Here is a 19,496-nt window from a genome sequence, read left to right as displayed (position 1 = left end):
ACTGCTCCGTTCCTTTTTTTACCTGTTGACTCACCGAAACCAAGTGTTTCGCCAAAGTTGTGCAAAAATTCGAACACCATCAGCAGATCGGCGTACCCGGTGCCGGTCAGCTTCAGGCCAGGGATACGCGAGAAACCAGGAAGCTCCGTTTGATCGACGATCTCCGAATCTTCTTGTGGTTTTCTGTGGAAGAGAGGAAAACAAGGCTCACGGTCACGGTCTGACACTTGATGGACACTGCCGAAACGTACCTCAACTCAGCCAATATGTTTGTGTCACGCTTGCGCATCACCAGTTTCTTCTCCCGTTGAATTAACTTGTCCAATATCACCTGCAACGAAATTGGTTGAAATACGATCGTACCGTTGAGGAACTGACAAAAAAAATGGCATTCTCCCTGGATCATCTTACCTGATGCTTCTTCTTTTCCTTCTCTTCGAACTTGCGTCTCAGTTCCAACTGCTTAATCAGTGCCATATGCTGCCTTCTTCTTTCACGTTCCTAAAGAGACATTGAAGAAATTGGAAAAAAAATATTCCAATAAGAAGGAAATGCATAAAACAAACTTTTCTATCTAAACTTACCATTTCCATTGCGTACATTAGTTCCTTCTGCTTGGCCAGTTCCTTAAAAAAGGAAGGAAAACATTATTTTACCGGTTTTTGTTATCCGTTTGGCCGGAAAACCACAACCAATTTGAATGAAATTTTAACATAACACGTTTTAGAGGAAACAAGGGGATGTGCAGTACAGAAACTCCTATTCTAAGACGGTTAATTCCTAATGCGTTTACCAGTGTAAGTAAAATGGAGTAAAAGAAAAGTACAGGGGAAAATGCACAGATTGTTAAAGGACACATGGGAAAGAAAACAAGCAAATAATTATCGTCATACCGATGTACAAAACAATACTAGAAAAGCAAATAAACCATGGATTAAGGAACAGATTGAACCAAAACCTTATACCTCTACCACGACATAAGGGGCGACGAGCACGCGGAATATTGATCATGGACAGAGATAATAGTACAGACGATATCGGTGACAGTGGGGGTCTATTCTATTTTGGCAAGGATTCCGTGTATTTTACCAAGCACGATTCAATTGACTTCTAATGAAAGATGGCTATCATACACACACACACGACGAACACAACAGACACAAAACACACAACGTAGGGATCGGGGGAGGAAAGTGGAATTCGACTAGAAGACGACTGTGACTGGCCTAAGGCTTGTGTACCTGTTCCTTTTGCAGTAGGGCCTGCTGCCGTTTCTGTTCTTTTTCCTGCCGTATTCGAACGAAGTAGTGTATTTCAATCCAATTCAGTTCAGGTGTTTTGTATTTTGTTGTTTTGAAGCAAACGAGATATTTTGTTTTTAAACCACCACGAGGTTATTTCCCGGAGCAAAAAGAGTGTGTTAAACCATAGTGATAAGAAATGAAAGAAGAAATCAAAAATTAACGAATTAGATCCTTTAACTTAGAGATACCATGAAATAGTCTACGATAGAATTCTGTTTTCCCTCGTCTGAAAAATATATATATAGTAAAGCGAAAGAGTTACAAAGGAAAGAGCGTGTACCTGAGCCTTCCGTGCGGCTTCCTCTGCCTTCTGACGAGCTAGTTCTTCCTCGCGCTTCTTTTTCGCCTGCAATGAAACGAATAACAAATAAAAAACAATTAGTGTCCCCACGCACAAGATCAGCGATATCGCACGAACGTTTGTTTCAAACATACCTCGAGAGCTTGCTGATTTTTCAGCTCCCGTTCCTTGCGCTGCTGCTCCAAGCGTTCATTTCTTTCAGCTTCCTTGGCTTGTCTTGCCTGAAAAAAGAAACGTACAAAAACCATTAGCCAACGATTCCTGCCGTTATTTATCATTCTTCCTCCCCTATTACCTTCTCTTTGTTCTTGTTCATCTCCTCCTTGGCGAGCTTTTTCGCGTCCCGGAGGGCTTGCTGCTGCTTGGCTATTTCGATCCGCTGTTCAACGCCAAGCGCGGCATGTCGGGTGAACATCTTTAGCTCCTCCAACCGACGGCCAACCTCCACGTCGGTCATCTTGATGAACTCCCCGTCGGTGGCGTACGGGGGCGGGGCAGGCTGTAGGAACGTGCCGACGATCGCTTTCGCCGAGAAGCTGAAGTTGTCCCGGTTCAGGTCTTTCGGTTTGAACTGATCCAGGTACTGTGGAAAACGAGGAAAGCATTAGCATTAGTGATCCTTACGAAAGACAAACAACATTAATGTGTCTCGGGTCAACACTTACCAACTGAATCTGATTCATTCCCTTCATCTTGTTAACACTCTGCGGTGGATAGTAGAACACATCGCCCTTAATGTGACCGTTCTTCGTTAGCCCACGGATAACCGTCTCCCGCCGCCAACCCTTCTCCAGCGGCACCCGGAGGTCCTTCACGTTGATGTGTTCCTCGCCCTCCGACTCGGACATTCCGCTCTCGGAGATGCTCTCCGTATCGGTGTTCGTGTTCGAGGTGCTATTGTCCATCGATTGGTTTCGACTCGCTTCGATCATGGCCTGGCGAAGTTTTTCCTGCGCGAAATAGTGATTTTCTTGGTCAGACAACGAACACTTCAAAAATTGGCTCGCCAAAGGAAACTTACAATTTCCGCTTCCTGCGTGAGAAGCTGCTGAGCAGTGAGAGGCTTCGAACCGACGGCTCGACTTTGCGCCAACAGCGAGGCAACCGTGTTCTTCTTCGGTTTCGAAACCCCACGGCCTAGGTTACGTGGACGACCTTCCTTGAACTGAGCTGTATGTGGGAGAGAGAAAAGAAAAGGTAAAATAACATTTAGTGGCGTGCTTCCTTAAAATGCTATTATTAAACAATTCTATCAACAAAGCGACACACAATCGTGTAAGCATTAGTTCACGAAGTATAGGTGCATTTTTAATCCTTCGCATTGTACATCTGATGGTATTTTTTTCTCGGGGAGATTGTTAAACTTGTTATGCATAACTACGTTTCTATCTATCAAGCAGGATTCGGTAGCATTTGCAATGATTTGGTCAAAGTGTATCGAACAACAATCGTGTTTCGATTCCCTTCTCCGTTCAAGCTCGTAAGCTTATGCTAAATTTCAATTGCTTTGTCACATTATCGTGCAATGCGGTGGCAAAGGACTCAGTTTCGCGAGAAAAAAGGATAATAATCACTGCTTCAACAACCACTTCCCAACCACTAAACTCTTGATTCGGTTTTTCTGAAGGATTGGGTAAAACTTTGGTAGTGAAAGGGATATTTGGAAGGCAAGGCAAGGCAGGCAGGATGGCAAGCTGGCAGGCAGACGGGCATGACAGAGGGAAGCAAAAGTGTTGACTCGCGAAGAAAACGAAAACAATCAAGAAGTAAAAACAACGGGCAATACTAACAACCACCGGTGAGCGACGAGTAGTCGTACTCCTCGTAGTTGGAGATTTTCAAGAGCTCCGACAGTGAGCTGTTGAAGCCGAGCTGGGCCGCCATCAGCTGATGATTGGCCGCATTGGCGGCGGAGCTGCTTGTGCTACTGCTGCTACTGACACCGGTGTTGCCGGTGCCGGTGCCGCCACCGCCGCCGCCGCTGCTGCTGCTACTAGTGGTGATGGTATTGACCGGGCTGGTGATGCTCGTCCCGACCGAAGCCATCAGCAGCGAGTTCAGGGTGCTGGTGCTCGCCCCCGTCGAGACCGGGGAGGCCGCGGCGTAGGCGGCGGCGGCCGACGCAAGGCTCATGCCGTCCAGACCGCTGAGGGAACCCGCCGTATTGGCGCCGACAGCACCGAGGGCAGCGGCAGCACCGGCTGGGGTCATCAGCGATGAGGCCGCAGCTGCCGCCGCTGCTGCAGCCGCCGCGGCCGCATTGCGACGGTTCTTGCCTTCCGCTTTTCGACGGGCTAAAAGTTGGGATTGCACAAGGCATGACAAGTAGGTGATTTGATTGCCGATAATAAAATGTATCAAAGAATGGAAGAAACAAAGGCGCAGATGCAAAAAAGACAATATATAACAACACGAGTGACACAAGAAGAGCAAAGATTTATAATTTCTCCTCGTAAAACAGTAAATTTACTGCAAATAACTTATGGCAATTTCTTCTAATATTAAAACAGTGCCTGAAAGATTTATACTCTTTTTTTGCTTGGGTTTGAATGAGTTTAAGCATTTGTTGTTTCTATTAAACAAACCTGCTCGACTATCTTTTCTTATATTAAAGGCTTTCCTTGCATCAATTATTTGCTTTACATATGATTCCTATCTTGTACAAGCTATATAACAAATATATACTCTCCCCTTCCCTGCATTTAAATGAAAATTACAATAGAAATTATTATTTTTAATTGAAAAATAATTCTTCATTAAAACTAAACAAAAAAGTTTAAATCAAAAACATTTTTCACTACGCAAACGAAATCCGAATTTTACCAGAATGCATATCAGTTTTTAAGTGTACAGCATGTGTGCTTCACGCCAGAATAATTTTATTCATACCCAACATCCCTTATTTTATTTCCTAACAATCGAATTGAAAAATACCCCTTATGGACAATTTAATCCTGACCATTTTCGTAATTAAACTAATCAACCCAACACTACACAATCATATACTTACATCGCGAAGAGTCGCTACCACCGCCCGATCCTCCGAGCGCGGCCGTAATGGTGCTCAGGCTCTGCAGACTGTTCGCACTTGCGCCGGAAATGGCCGGTGAGGATGAGGTAGAATCACCTCGACCAGCACCATCGTTGGACGATCCACCCTTCGATGGTTTCATCGACAGATTCAACGGAGCATCGTCCTGCTCAAGCATCGATGACGATTGATTGGAGCCGCCACTGTTCATGCCGGCCGCCGCGGTAAGCGACGACACGATCGAGGCCGCCGCAGACGATGATCCACCACCACCCGACGAGCCCCCCTTCGCACTGAGATTCAATCCGGCCCATTCGTTCATGTGGTCCACCATGGAGTCTTTTCCTGTTGACGAGCAGCAAGTGTTAAGTTTAGTTTATCAAGTTTCTGCTTCGACAAGCGTATGCCCTTAAACTTACCACCACCACTACCCTTGCCGGCACTGTACACCCCGTTCGAGGTTATCGTCGGTGGTAGCTTGATGACCTCTATCCGATCGTTCGATGCACCACTACCACCACCACCACCGGATGGCCCGAGTCCTCCAATTCCACCGTTGCTCCCGACCTGATGGTGATGGGAAAGACCGGGAGGAAGCAGTCCACCACCGCCACTCGAGACGGATCCACCCGAGGTCATGCCCAACGAAGAACCGAGATGAGATGCGCCACTGTTTCCACCGCTTCCACCGCCGCTTCCGCCACCAAACTCGTTCTGTTCCAGTCGCTGGCGCTTGGCTGCACTTAAACCATTCGTGTGAGCAAAAATGGAATTGTCTTCTAGTGAAATGGTGGTTTGCTTACGTCCGCGACCGCCCGTGCCCGGCGCTTTCGGTCCCACGATGGAGGAGGTGTACTTGATGATCTCCGTATCCGGCGGCAACCGTACGCCGAGCAGCGACGAAGGATCACTACACCACCGCACGATTTCACAGAGAATACAGGAACAGCAGCGGAAAAACGCACGTGTACATGAAAATTGAGAAAGAGAGAAAAAGTCGATTAAAATTAGCAAAACATGGAGAAAAAAATCACATTGATTCGTATATGTATGTCCAATTTATTTCCAAATCCAAAACCAAATTTAGACATAATTTTGTTCTTAATTGATTCTTAAACTATATTTTCATGAAATAAATATACGTTTTTAAATTGACTATGATTATAATTTCCCCGGATTTGCCTTTTTTCCTGATCCCATATAACTGGCACATTCTTACGAAATTAAAAACACACACACACAAAGCATCGCCCTTTTTGGTAATGGACAGAAATTGCAGTGCTACGCAACAAAATCCCCAGGCCAAAACGCCGGACAGGCTGTTGTTGGTGCAAACGGCGAAATGGTTTGTCTTGTTGGCAACAATCCAAACCGGGATTGCAGTGTCCACGAACGAGTTGTCCCAAAAACTCTTCCCGATTGCAGATTGTCCTGCGGGACACACCATGGATATTGTGTCGTAAATACTACGTAAGATTCGGAAGGGAAGAGTACACTGGACACTCTTTCCTTGTTTTAATGGCGACCTCCCAGTCAACGTCACTTAAAAAAGGAAGTAAATCCATTCCTTACTCCTTCTTGTAAGGGGTATCCATCGATTGAACCATTTCCCGCGATGCCTCCGTTGTGCCGAACGGTCCAGTAGCCAGTACAAACACAATTGCAGTATGGTACACTCCAAAACAACAATCACGCTATCCTTTCGGGTGTCCAAAAAAATTGCATCACTAAATACGAATCGTTGCGGCAACTCTGGAAACGAAGAGTTGTGTAATGGTAAAATTGTTGTTCCACGAAAGGCTCAACTTTCGGGGTTTTTAGTGCCAAATGGAAAGCGACAAACGGAGCGGTAGAGCGGTAGAGGCTCTAAAACCCGCAGAAAGAAGCTAAGAAAAGAACCGACCGTGTGTCCGTGGTGGAGCCATGGCTTCCAACGTAAAAACTAACTATGTGCAGATGTAAACTAACCATTTGCCAGACACATACACATAAGCGTAGTTATCCCTAAGGGTGGAGAAAATAGAAGGTTGGAAAAAAGATTTCAGGGATGACATTCCAACAGGAACGAAAGTTCACATTCATTAGCAGTACTCTGCCACAGTTCACAAGCACCAGTTGGGCGTACCCCCCTCCCCCCCTCCCCTTAGGCACTCCTTTCCGGAAGTGCAACGCAGTGCACATCGAACACCAAATACTCGCCAGGCTATGGGGTGTTCGCTTATGCTCTTGCTTGTTTTCCATCTACCGCATACTACTGCCAGTGGTTTGCGAAATGTCAACTAGGGGAAAAAACAACCTCCTAGCATGCGGTAAAAGAACCCTGGCAAAAGAAAAGCACAGACAAGCAAGCGATCCTATCCTGGCCACGAGGAGAAAACCACCCCAGGAAGGCACAAGAGGACGAAGCGAGGCACACGATGGACGTTTTCCATCGGGTTAGGGAAAAAGTAAATCCATTCCCGGCCCGTTATCCCTCTTCGATGCTACCCCAATGAGGAGCATCCGTTTTTCCCACATATTTTCCATGCCAGAAGAGGAGAGAGAGAGAGAGAAAGATAGGAAAGCTTGCTTCCATCCATCGATTTTGCGGACAAGCGATTCCTGTACTTCGTTGAAGCTAAACAAGGGTGGCATGGGGGAAGGGAGAGAATAACACGGCGGTAACGTTTGCCAGAGATGTGGAAAACAGAAACTTTCCGAGCAAACACACAAACACGCACGTAGATCGGTTTTCCCCCTGTCCGATGGTAACGCGAATGGGATTCTCATTCCCTCCCCCCGATTCTTTGAAGAAGCCAACGAGCTGGCAGACGAGACGAAACGGTGGGCACACAAGTGGAGCGCGAGTTCCCAATCACTACACCCACACTAGTTCCAGCCACCAGAAGGGTAACAAATGAGGCATAAATGGCTGGAGGATGATGTTGGAGACAGTGTGCAGAGCGTGCTGCGAGTCTCGGTTCCAAACCAACCCGAAGTTGGAAGCGCTGCTGCTCAGGGCTTTTGGGTCCATCAAATATGCCGTGTAGTGTTCAGCCAAACGTTTGCGAAGCCCGGCGCAGGATGCTGTACACCCTTCCCTATGTCAGCTTCCTATCTCCACCTTGATCCAAATTTTCCAATGATGATACTCTCCCCCACTTTCCGGGAAGTCCGTGCTGCTATTGCGAACCCTATGCTGCTGCCCCCACGGCTGGGATAATTTATTCGTTTACATTTCTATATATCCTTTCGCTGCGGATCAGTTGGTGTTGGTGGCCACCCGCCCACCGACGTACGGAGTACGGAGGTGAGCTGTTTCTGCGCGAGTTCGAACTGGAAGAACACGCCTATGGTGTTTTTTCGTCCTTCCCAAACTAAAAGAGAGGAGACCGAGGCAACGGTCGCAAGGGGGACGGTGATTTACAGACCAGTAAGCAGCAGCGTACAACCAACGGCAACCCGTGTATCCTCCACCAGCAACCCACCAGCCGTGTCGTGTAAAGACACACATAAAACACTCTTCCGCTTTAAATGCTGGATGGTCTTTCTCCGGTTTTCCGCATCTGCTATAGCGAGCAGGAAGAAAATGGCAGGAACACTCGTGCACCTCAGTCAGTTTTTCGTCCACCCGGCAGTAGTCTTTCCTGTAGCGTTGGTAGAAGAAACTTTCTTCCCGTTTTAATGTCCTTTTCCCCGTCCCCGTTTAACAACCTCCAAAAACAAGCATATGGTCGTCTCTTACGAAATACATCCCTCGGCGAGGTCGGTCATTTTGGGCTCTAGTCATAAAACCCAAGGAAACAAGGGAGACTTCTCACGTGGCTTGGAACAAAACGTGCCATGCTTGTAGAGAACAGCGAGTAGTTTTTTAAAGGGAGATTTTTTACATTCAGTTTACTGATTGCTTGTCACTCACAGGGAGAAAGACAAAAAAGGCCCTTGCTGGGAAAACCAGCACGGTCCTAACCCACGTACACAAAGCCTTAGGAACGGATCTGGGAACATAACTCCAATCACCACCAATTTAGGTGACGTTATGGCGCAACTGCAATGGTTATGCTTTGCTTTTTGTCCCCGATTTATGTGGAATGCAATTTTGTTCGGCGACAATATAAGGCGACCTGTTTTCGATGCAGCTCGAACTCGGAAGCCCCGAGCCATCCACTCTGCGCGGGTTGGAAAATGTCTCCAGGAAGAAGGATTGACACAGACTCTCCGATATTTCCGCTGCCAAACCATTTACAGTAGCACTGAATGCTGGACAGTGGCCAATAAAATGGCTCTGTTTTTCCCATATGTAACGAAATGGCATTTTTCCATATGAACAAATAGTTGCACAAAATAATTCTTTAGACAAGTCGGCCCTCCCATCGATCCCGTGCTTGGCCGTGCGTCGCCTTAAATCAGTCGGCTCGATTCAGTCGGTATCTAATCAATCCACATTGCTGCTCATTTTACGCATTCCAGGACTAACAGAACTAGTTCCAGGACTTCACCGAGGATACATTTCACTTCAGGAACCAATCGTCGATCGATAGTTTCGGTTTCTGCTTTTGGAAAAATTGGATACACCTCGCTCTGGACCACTAACCTCAGTATTCCGGACGAAATGTAATCTTTTCCCTTGGCCTGGCTCGCGACTAGTGCGTTCATCGTTGCCGTCACGTTCTGCTGCGACGTTAGGTCGAGATTGTTGAACTGGGACAGCGTGCTGAGCGCATTCATGGAAGCGCTTAGACCTAAAATGAAGTAAAGGAGGCGAAAATTAGTGTTATTTTATTTTAAAAAGGGTCAATGGACTGGACAATATCAATATGACTGGACAATATAACATAAATATTCTATTCACGATTCTAATGCTTCATTCTAACGTAAATATTTTAATGGAAATGTAAAACTTCAACAACTTCTAATCAGCAAATCATTCAGAAGAAAGAAGAATTTTAAATTACACTGGCGAGAACCTACCCAAATCGGCCGCACTCGGTCCACTGTTGGCGTTACTGTTGCCACCCTTCCCTCCCCCTCCTCCACCATCCTTCGAAGAGCGAGAGGACGAGAGGCCTTGCAGATGGTTCTGCTGGGAGGAACCGGGACCTCCGTGGCTGGCACTGATGGTAACGCTGGGCGTCGGCTGCTGCTTGCTGGCGTTCACCGAGGGCGAACTGGAGCCGCGTGTGATGGAAATGGAATCGTTCCCGATCAACCGGCTGGCACCGTGCGGCGACGAGGAAGTCATCGACGAGGAGGACGAGTTTGCTCCTCCACCGGACGAGCCGCCGCCACCACCGGATGACTTTTGCTTTGATGATCCACCACCGCCACTTCCGCCACCGCCCATCCCACCAACACCACCCATCGAACCGGAGCCACCAAGGCCGCTCAACATGCCCAAGCTGGCGAGCTGATGCTGTTGATGTTGCTGCAGTTGTTGTTGCTGCTGCTGTTGTTGTTGCTGTTGCTGCTGCTGCTGGTGGTGGTGTTGGAGTTGCTGCTGTTGTTGCTGCTGCTGACTGCTGCCACTTCCACCTCCGCCGCTATTGCCACCGGACTGTTGGTTCTGGGCGGCTGCGGCGGCCGCCGTTATGGCCATCAGCTCCTTGTGCAGTGTGGCTTGACTGTAGAGGGATTGCTTGTAGGCGGCTGCGGCTGCGGCTTGTGATGCAGACGGCGAGGAGGAGTTCTATATGAGCAAAGGGAGAAGAAGAAAAAACTAATATCAATACCATGGTTCTCGTGTGGCTGGAAATGAACGTGGTAGATGTTTCCGAAATATTTTAAATAAAAACGTTCAAAAGAAAAGAGGATATTTGGAACAGCATGAAACACTAGTTAGTTTAATAAACAGATAAATAAAATTATCTAAAACAAGCGGCCCGTTTCCGTCATATGCGTGCTTGAGTGAAAGGATAACACTGCATCCGTACCCTTTTTCCACCGCAAAAAAGTTGAACTCGGAAAAGCCATCCCAAAAGCACCGACCAGGCGGCGGGTGCACAGTTTCCCGCTTTTCGGTCAGGTTCAAACCCCCGGCCAGAAGCCCTTTTGGCCTGAAGCTGACGCTAATTAAATTTACATACACACCTTTCTCCATCCGAAAGCGAGATGGAGCTCTGCCGGTCATGGCTGGAACTTTTTTTTTATTTTTTCGTTTCATGTTTGCCACCAACGAATTCGTGTGACACATACTTCCCATCGCGGTGGACAAATAATTGTGTTTTTGGTAATGTGAAGGAGGTGGAGAGGATGTCACGACACGCGGATAAAAAGCAGGGAAACACACCATATACCCCCGTTTCGTTACCCGAAAGCATCGTTCCAAAAAAAATAAAATAAAAAAAAGGTTTGCCGAAGGGAAAAGCGAGTTATTTTATCCAAAACCCAAAAAAAGGTCAGGAAAAAGCAGCGAGAAATGGAATTCGGTGATGTTGAGGTTTTCCCCGTCAGGACCGCCGCCAGTGGCACGACGGTTCGTTCGTGCCTCGAAGGACATTTTTCATAAATTAATTTTCCATCCTGCTGCTTCTGATCGAACGTTGCTTTTTCGTCCTTTTGCATTCGTTAGTAAAATATTTCATTTTCAAAGCAGAAAAGCTTTTCGAAACCGTATTATTTAGTATAGAGCTTCTGAAAATGTTTTTATTAGTATGATGGAAACAAGGATAATAAAAATTTAGCAACTTCTTTCAAAAATTCATTTATGCAGGTTTCTTAAAATAGGTACTTAAGAAACATTGAATGACTTTCTTATGCACCCGCGCTTCCTTCAAAGTCAACAATCAGTTTCTTACGCAAATGCAAATTAGTACAACAAGCCGACATCGCGAAAATAAGGGGATTTAACTTCATCACCAAAACCTCCAAATTTCGAGCGCGTCTAATCAATAGCGTCGTGTTATTCCACCAAGGGGGAAACGCTTCTTTTTCGATAATGAACAAATTGGACAAAAAGAGAACGATTTCCAATCAAGGAATTGGGATGTTTCGCCGGTAGGAGAGATTATTTTCCCCCCGGCATCCCACCGATCGCTCCGGCATAAGTCGTTCCGGTAGGTTCGCAAAAGGTTGAAGAATAGATCCGGGTTTCTTTTTTTTACCCTCATCGAAAAGGAAAATGCTGCCAAATGGAAAACCCCGAACCTTCCTTCCTTCCTTCAAGGGTCTGAAGGTTCAAATCAAATTTGCAAAGCTGTCGAATCGCTGGGAGTTATGCGCCAAAGAAGAAAACAAAGCCCACCCAACAAAGATGGGAGAGCACGGGGACGTGCCACGGAAAAAGTGTTCCGTTAAAAAAGGGACGAAAAGTTTGGTCGGCACAAAGTTGCAATCAGGTATCCACCAACCCCACATCCGGTTTCGGCACCCGGTTGATCCATACTTTTTGAGAGGATTTGCTTTTGCGTGACGATTGGTGAAAAACTGGAAGCGGGTAAAGGGACATCCCTGGGGAAGGGTAGCGAAAAAGGGACGCCCAAGGAAAGCGGTGAATGTGTTGCTTGTGGTTGGCGTAATCAGAATCCCTTCCATCACGGCACAAGCGGCGCATGGTAGTGCCCCCTGACGAAGGTTTTCCGTGCGTAAAAGTCCTTTCCCGGTAGAGCACAAGCACACACATACATACACCGCAGTCTCTTCGTACCTCGGGCTCGCCAAAGGACGGATGACAAATATACATTAGACACTTTCGCAGCCTCCACACACAAGAGTGTCCCGAAAGTACAACGAGAGAAAATTCGGCAACGTTTGCCGAGGTAAATGACTTTCGTCCGCCATCTTTTGCACCAAGCGAGGAGACGCGAGCAAACATTGTTTTATGAGCGTGCTATTTTCAACTAGACGCGGCATTTTCAGTTAGTGCTGGGATGAGTTTTTGGGTAGGTTGATTACGCAACACCTCTTGATATATAAGAAAAGAGCACGGAGTTACATGACGAGAAGTCTTTTTCTATCAACTTATACACGTCTACAATTAAACAACAAATCATTTCCTTTTAAGAAACATTTGTTTACATCTAACTGTCACTTCGTTGTTAGATTCATTGCCCTTACGCACCTTGTAAGACGAATTGTTGCCACCACCGCCCCCTCCGCCACCCATACCGCCTCCGGACATGCCACCAGACGAGCCTCCACCGCCGGCACCGGAATTGCTGGCGTTGCTACTGTTGCTGTTGCTGCTGCGGTCGCGCTTTTTGCCCTTTCCACCGCCCGATCCACCCTTGCCAGAGTTGCCACCGCCGGCACCACCTCCTCCACCGCCGCCTCCACCACCCGGCGACCCACTGCCACCGCCCGAGGCTGCGGCGGCGGCAGCGGCGGCTGCGGCATTCATCGCGCCGAGCCCCAGCCCCGGGAACGCTCCGGCCAGGTCGTGCGAGAAGGGCAGCTGGGAGGCCATACCGGAGGCTTGCAGGCGGGCGAAGTAGTCCTGGGCCGCCAGCTGAGCCATCGACCACCAACCTGGAGAAAGAAGGAAAAAGTAGAATTAGTTGTGGAAAAATAACCGACAAAACAAACAGATGGAACTATTATTATGTGCAAGAGATGGAAATACATGAGCATTCAATAGAAAAGCATGACAACCTCATGTAGAAATCAATCAAATTCATTTTATGTCTCTCCGTTTCCCAAGCAAACGCAGCGCCATATTAAATCTTCAAAGGTAAACTATTTTAGCGCCAACGATAACTTATTAATCATTGCCGCTTATCATCAACACAACCGGCAAATTGCTCTTTTTGCTAGAAAGCATTTAATCCGTACTGATAATCAACATAATTGCGTTTAACAACCGACGGAAAGAACAGATCAAACAGACACACAAATCGTTTTCATTTGATGATGATCTGTACTTCTGTTTCAATTGTTTCTCCGGTATGTTAAATGGAAATGGACTCGTGCAATGGATTTCGTTTAAATACATGCATTAATCATTGCACGTGCTGCAACTCGCCTGATTCATCAAAACAGCACTCGTACAACCTGCTTTCTACGTACCTTGAGCGTATTTTAAAGTGGAGTAGTATGTGTGAGACAAAACACCACAACGCTCTCTCACGCGAAGGAAGCGAGAATCCTGAGAGAATGTCACGGTGAGAAGAGAAACAAAAACTGCTCACCGCGTCATCTCACTTCATTCTCGCGAAAAAGATGCTTCTCACTTCGCGAGAACCGCGAGATGCCGGTTGTAAGTGTTCGGTGGATGTTTCATTTTCTCTCGCGTACTGAAGGATTTTTATACCATATCCTTTTTTTTCTAAAACAATGAGGCTCAACAAAATCTATCCTACGTCTGCTCCCTGCTGGTGTTCAAGCAGGACATTGCAATAAAAAGATAACCAAGACAACCTGATTCTCTTCACTAGGAATATCATGGTTCTTTGTTCTCTCGAATTTCTCCCTCGTACAATTCCACCCTTCCTAACATCCGTGCCCTTTCTTCCGCGACATCCACGTCGGACCGGCAACAAAAGCTGAAAGATGGCGCGCACGGGAGACGCAGCGCGATAAAATCGAAGCGAGGGATTCTTTTCCTTTTCCGAAGATCCCGAGACCCCCCGCAAGAGGGCGCCCGCGTAACCCGACATGTCGCGTTTTAGATTCCTCGGATGCACACGCCGTACACACTCGAACCCCGTTTGGCAGACATTTTCTTTTCCTCGCAGCTGCCGACCCCGCGATGCCCGACAATGTTCCCCGCATTACGTTCGCAGAAGGACCGCATCAGCATCCTCCACGGGCGTGGGGCGTTGGTAAGCAAATGGGATTACGGAATGTGCTCCTGATTCTCGCATTGGTGTTTCCGAAATGGAGCTCTTCTAAAAAGATTAACTTGATTAATACGAACGATTCTTCGGCTAAAGTAGTTAACTTGAAGCGAAGTTCGGTATGAATCCAGATCAACCTACAATTTTGGATCAACTAAACGTAACATTCACTTTCTATTTCTAGCTAAAAAGAAAACAATGTTAACATTTTCAAACACGCAGTACAATCAAAGATGTTATATGCCATGGCTTGCTTTGATGCAAATATGTTAGTTCAGCTAACAAACACAACATAAACGATCGACCAGACGGACCATTTTGTATGGTTAGACATATTAAATCGTACCACAAAAGGCAACACACGCACACAAGTTTCGACCACAAAAATACCAACAGCGTGACCTTGAACTTGGCGCAACTCAACATTAACTCGACCGGGTTGTGTTACAACAGCAATCGCTTAGACCAGCTGACTATCTCCTTGACTACACCACACCACCCACTATCACCACCCCCAGCGGTTTTCAAGCTGATTTTGCCACGCCAATATGAATGAAGTAAAACAATAGTAATAACCGTAGCCGCATATTGCTGCACAAACTTTCATCTCAATTCTCAACATCATGCACAATGCAAGTAGTGGCGGATTAAATGGAGCGAAATAGGTGTCCTACTGACCTTTAGAACACACCACCGCTTTAATCATTCATAAACCCACGCCCAACACATACACACACACACACACGCGCGTAACACTTTCGCAAATCAAATAATGAAGTTGTCAAAAGGTGGACATAAATGTTGCCCCATTTTGGCCGTTTGTCTGATTATGCTAATGCGAAAGCTGTTCTTTAAAATCGCCAACGGGTGATGGGATGAATGTTCGCTCATAAACAAGGCAGCCAGGCTGCTGTGGCCTCGGGCAGCCAAGGCAAAGGTGTACAAAAAGTTATGTTTACTTTAAAAGGTATGCAAATTATGTTGGCTTTTGCGAGTGAAAGACAAACACTGCACAACTCATCCCAGGAGGGCGAGCGTTGGCTTTAGATGGCGTTGGTGTAGATTTTTAAACATAATCAAAGGCAATCATGCTTCCTTCGTTCTAGACCTCTTTCTGCACGTAAAGTGCTCGCTTCTTTGCTTCTCAAGAAGAAGAAAAACAAATTCCGCTGCCCTATAAACGCCACTGTTTACAGCAGTCGCAGCAGAATCAATTGTTTACGATTATTACGATCCGGATGGGTTGTAACTATTTATATTTTTACAACCTCCATCGGCAGGATGATGATGCTGGAATGAAATGCTCTAGCATTCCGGGGTGGCGAATTCAATATCATTCCGCGAACCTCCACCAACTCCATAAATCGGCGGGCTGCGTTAACCACCGAACGGTTGCGTCGGTGTGAATGCGGACTTATGGTCGTTAATTGAATCAAATGTTACCGCCGCTGAGTCGGCGGGCAACAGGTGCAACATGTTTAACATTCCACTTTAAAGCACTCCACACTCTCCGCATCGCTTGTCGCTCATTCGGCACGCGAAGGGCCGAAGGGAGGTAGGTGTTAAATGGGCCGAAGGAAAGCCATGGTGAGCGCGGGGGTGTTGCAAAAAAAGTTTTATTGCAAAAATGTAAGGAACTTTGAATACTGAACCGAAGGGAATTGGGGTGGTAGGTTGTAAATACTCATCATACCAAGCAAAATGTTCTTCAAATTGTTTGCAACGAATAAATGAAACAACTAGATTGAGAAAGGAATGTTGTAAATATGTTTGCTACCTAATTTTGATACAGTACTTTCAAGTGAGAAAATATTGTGCAAGGTTTTTAAATTAGTTCAAATTTTCAACTGCTTTAAATACCAATAACCGACACCATGATTCAAAGGAAACCAAATTATTGGAACAAACTCAACGTCACCAACAACACTTTAATACGAAGCGAAGCTAGTTAAAAAGTGGAAGCGTGCACTTTAATGCTCAAACTACGACCACTTCTACTAATACTACCACTACAACCCCCACTAAATCAAACAGCCACTAAAATAGTGCTAGCTACCCACCGCCGCGATGCACTTCCTATACAAAATGCACCCCGGCAGAGATTGAACTGCCGATATTATGCATCGTTGACTTTCGATGCCAAACATCGACAAACTACACACACACACACACAATGGCACAGACATTTCCAAATGCGATCAATTTGGCGGAATGCAATTGATACTGGCGTGGCAAGTATGAAATGGTTGGCAGCCTATGCACCCTCCCACCCTTGCTAGACCAAACCGGGAGAGCAGCTTCTTTGTTGTGTCGACCCGTCCAAATTTTCCACCCAATTGGACACACGGTGTCGGAAAAGCATCGATATTTGGTGGCAAAGCCGGGGGTGAGTTTGTTATATTAATTCTGCTATAATCAATCAACGTTAAACAGATGGACTGGTTGTGATTAAGTTGAATGTTATTTTTCCATTTTCTAGAGTTCACTTGTTATCATTTCCTGCCTATTAATTGAGCGACTTGATAAGAAGTTGTTATTCTTGCTCATTTACACTTTGTGCAGTTACAATTTGATCGACAGTTGTTGCATCTTTGTGTACCTTTGCAGTATTTGTAAACTTTTTCTTCACGAATCTGTTTGTTTGCTGTTTACATTCTTTTTAATCTACTTACATTAAATAAAAATTCTTTGATAGAGAAAAACATAAACTTGAATAAAACATGACTATGATTTTTCCTGAGAAGAAAAACCCTTTAAACAGTGCCGTCCAATAAGGTGTGATGATTAAAACGGGGGTAATATAAAACGCTCGGTACAGTACTTACTGTTGTGCAAACCGGCCAGCGAGGCGGCCTGGGACGCGGCCACGGCCATCGTGTTCTGGTTGTGGTGGGACATCGCGAAGCGGTCGTTTCCGTTGCCGGAGCCGGTGCCGGCGTTCGGCATCAGCCCGCCGAGGCCACCGGGCATGCCGAACTGCGAACCGAACAGCGGGTTCGAGGCGGCCGCGGCTGCCATGGCCGAGGGGTCGCGTCCCCAGTAAGCTGTGTTGGGTGGAAAGAGGAAAGAGAGAAAGTGAGAAAAACAGTGGCAGATAAGGGCAGATGAATCAGTGCAAATGGGTGGCGCACAATGTACGCAGATGTGTATCAGCTAGGAACTCGTGAAAAACTTGTCCTCTTGCAAACAAAGAAGGAAAGGGTAGCTAGTGATGAGATAAAACTGTCAAACAAGATAAAACACTTCTAACGAAAGACTGCCTCCCTACATGATATACACAAATGAATAACAAAATACGTCCAGCATGGAAGCAACCTCTTCGAGACATTCATTTCACTAAATTTGTTGACATAAAATAAATCCACTTTGTACCATGTCTTATGCTTTTAAAAAACATGATACCATCTTCTCGACCCGACCAACAATTCGAATTAGTCACGAGATAAGCATTACATAAACTAATACTCAATCAATTTTACAACGAACTCTTTATTTTTTTCTTTAACGGTTGAAATCGTTTGTGGTTATACTTTTATAAAACAGTCACACATTTCTTCTAGCGGTCAATTTTGTATGGCATTTTAACATTTACCAAGAAACAAGCAACATGAAGCAAAACTTTTAATAAAAACAGCAAACAAACTTAAACGGGCCCCTAGCACCGGATCTTCTCCTGATAACGCTGTACAACTATGCCACCCTCAACAACAACTGATGAATGGCAAATTGATGAGGAAAAATGTGATAAAACGCGCACATTTCGACAAGCGCGAGTAACACGAACGGGTGATTAACGGTCTGGAGTAATGTCAGCCCCCAAAGAAAGCATGAATTCAACCCATTGCAAAGATCGGATGAGGGTTGCATCATTTAAATTGTACTGCGAAACATTCAACCATGCGCTGGTGTTGTTGCACTTTGCCATCCGGGCTTTTAGCGAGACGACGATGGCCAGATAACGTGAACAATGTTAAACGATTGGTTAACTGGGTTGATAAAGCCGGTCAATGGCGTCAAGGCGAGCGTTAGTAAAGGCAAGATATTTTTCTATGACGCCTGAGCCTCATTGGATTATGACACATTCATTTTCAGTTTATGTTCAACTTCAGTGTTACATAAGTAGCGTTGACTAATGAGATAGTGTTTCCTGCAGGAAAAAGAACTTTTAAAAATTAACTTAACGAAAATGACCATTTCACGGACCTAAACATTCGGTTTGACGCGATCGAACTTACCGAAAAGCGAGGCGGCATCTAGCAGCGCGGCCGGATCGTTGACACCGGCTGCGCCTCCCAGACCGGTTCCCGACTGCCCGCCGCCACCACCCTTCTTCTCGCCGCCCTTCTTGTCGCCCTCCTTATCCATTCTTCCAATTTTGACGGCTGTGTGTGTTTCCCGGTGCGCCGCAAAATAAAAAGCGCAATCAAGCCCGCTCTAGGGCTCGATGGCGAGGAGGAAGAAAGCTCGGGGCCGATCTTTGCTCGCGTCTTTTCTCCGCGAATGCGCTTCGTTTGCACTGCGCCACCGAGCAATTTTTCGAACGTAGTTTTAAACTTTTTTGTACACTTTATCTCAACACCTCAAAACTCCGCTGTAGCCGTTCTTCGTGAGGTTATAGAGATCACTGTTGATCACTGTTGATTCTTAGCATACGTCGTGCGGGGGCGAGTGCGATCGATACTGGTGAACAACAGTTGGATTATAAGATTATTACCACTTGCCTACGTAGTGAATATACACATTTATTGAACCCGCGAAACAGATTCACACTCATCGCACGATCAACACACACACTACTACTGCCTGCTTCCCACCACTGCGACGAGTCTGCGGCGGTTTTTGGATCCTATATTACACTTTTTTTACAACACGGCCTCCTCCATGGCCGCGGCGGCGCGGGGAGAGAGATTCGATGCGATCTTTTCCTTTGCTTCTCCGAACTGAAAATCACTTCGCTTTACAATAACCTTTTGCTGCACTTCCACCCATCACGGCTTCCTGCACTTCTTACGCAACGCGCGGCGTCGTAACATTTACGGCGTACGAAACGGATCATGGACATGATTGGTGGCGCACACGTCACTCTCCACTACCTCCCCCCCCGTTGCGCC

The 19,496-nt window shown here is 46.3% G+C and overlaps 1 protein-coding gene across 1 annotated transcript in view; it reads right to left on the bottom strand.

The window, feature by feature from the left end:
- Positions 1 to 18,770, bottom strand: part of LOC131293147 (uncharacterized) — a 29,087-nt gene extending 10,317 nt beyond the window's left edge. Inside the window, exons 1-18 of the mRNA XM_058321225.1 lie at positions 18,621 to 18,770; positions 17,211 to 17,429; positions 12,672 to 13,078; positions 9,587 to 10,301; positions 9,210 to 9,357; positions 5,062 to 5,546; positions 4,616 to 4,981; positions 3,396 to 3,899; positions 2,627 to 2,775; positions 2,271 to 2,555; positions 1,901 to 2,188; positions 1,740 to 1,826; positions 1,585 to 1,650; positions 1,242 to 1,286; positions 585 to 626; positions 412 to 501; positions 252 to 331; positions 35 to 183 (exon numbers count right to left, since the gene is read on the bottom strand). Coding sequence (XP_058177208.1) covers positions 35 to 183; positions 252 to 331; positions 412 to 501; positions 585 to 626; positions 1,242 to 1,286; positions 1,585 to 1,650; positions 1,740 to 1,826; positions 1,901 to 2,188; positions 2,271 to 2,555; positions 2,627 to 2,775; positions 3,396 to 3,899; positions 4,616 to 4,981; positions 5,062 to 5,546; positions 9,210 to 9,357; positions 9,587 to 10,301; positions 12,672 to 13,078; positions 17,211 to 17,429; positions 18,621 to 18,750 — 4,255 coding nt within the window. The 5' untranslated portion in view covers positions 18,751 to 18,770. The remainder of the gene's footprint in view (positions 1 to 34; positions 184 to 251; positions 332 to 411; positions 502 to 584; positions 627 to 1,241; positions 1,287 to 1,584; positions 1,651 to 1,739; positions 1,827 to 1,900; positions 2,189 to 2,270; positions 2,556 to 2,626; positions 2,776 to 3,395; positions 3,900 to 4,615; positions 4,982 to 5,061; positions 5,547 to 9,209; positions 9,358 to 9,586; positions 10,302 to 12,671; positions 13,079 to 17,210; positions 17,430 to 18,620) is intronic.
- Between the last annotated feature and the right edge of the window lie 726 nt (positions 18,771 to 19,496).

This window comes from Anopheles ziemanni, chromosome 2 (genome assembly GCF_943734765.1).
Source record: "Anopheles ziemanni chromosome 2, idAnoZiCoDA_A2_x.2, whole genome shotgun sequence".
Lineage (NCBI taxonomy): Eukaryota > Metazoa > Arthropoda > Insecta > Diptera > Culicidae > Anopheles > Anopheles ziemanni.
This window is presented reverse-complemented; position numbering and strand designations above follow the sequence as displayed.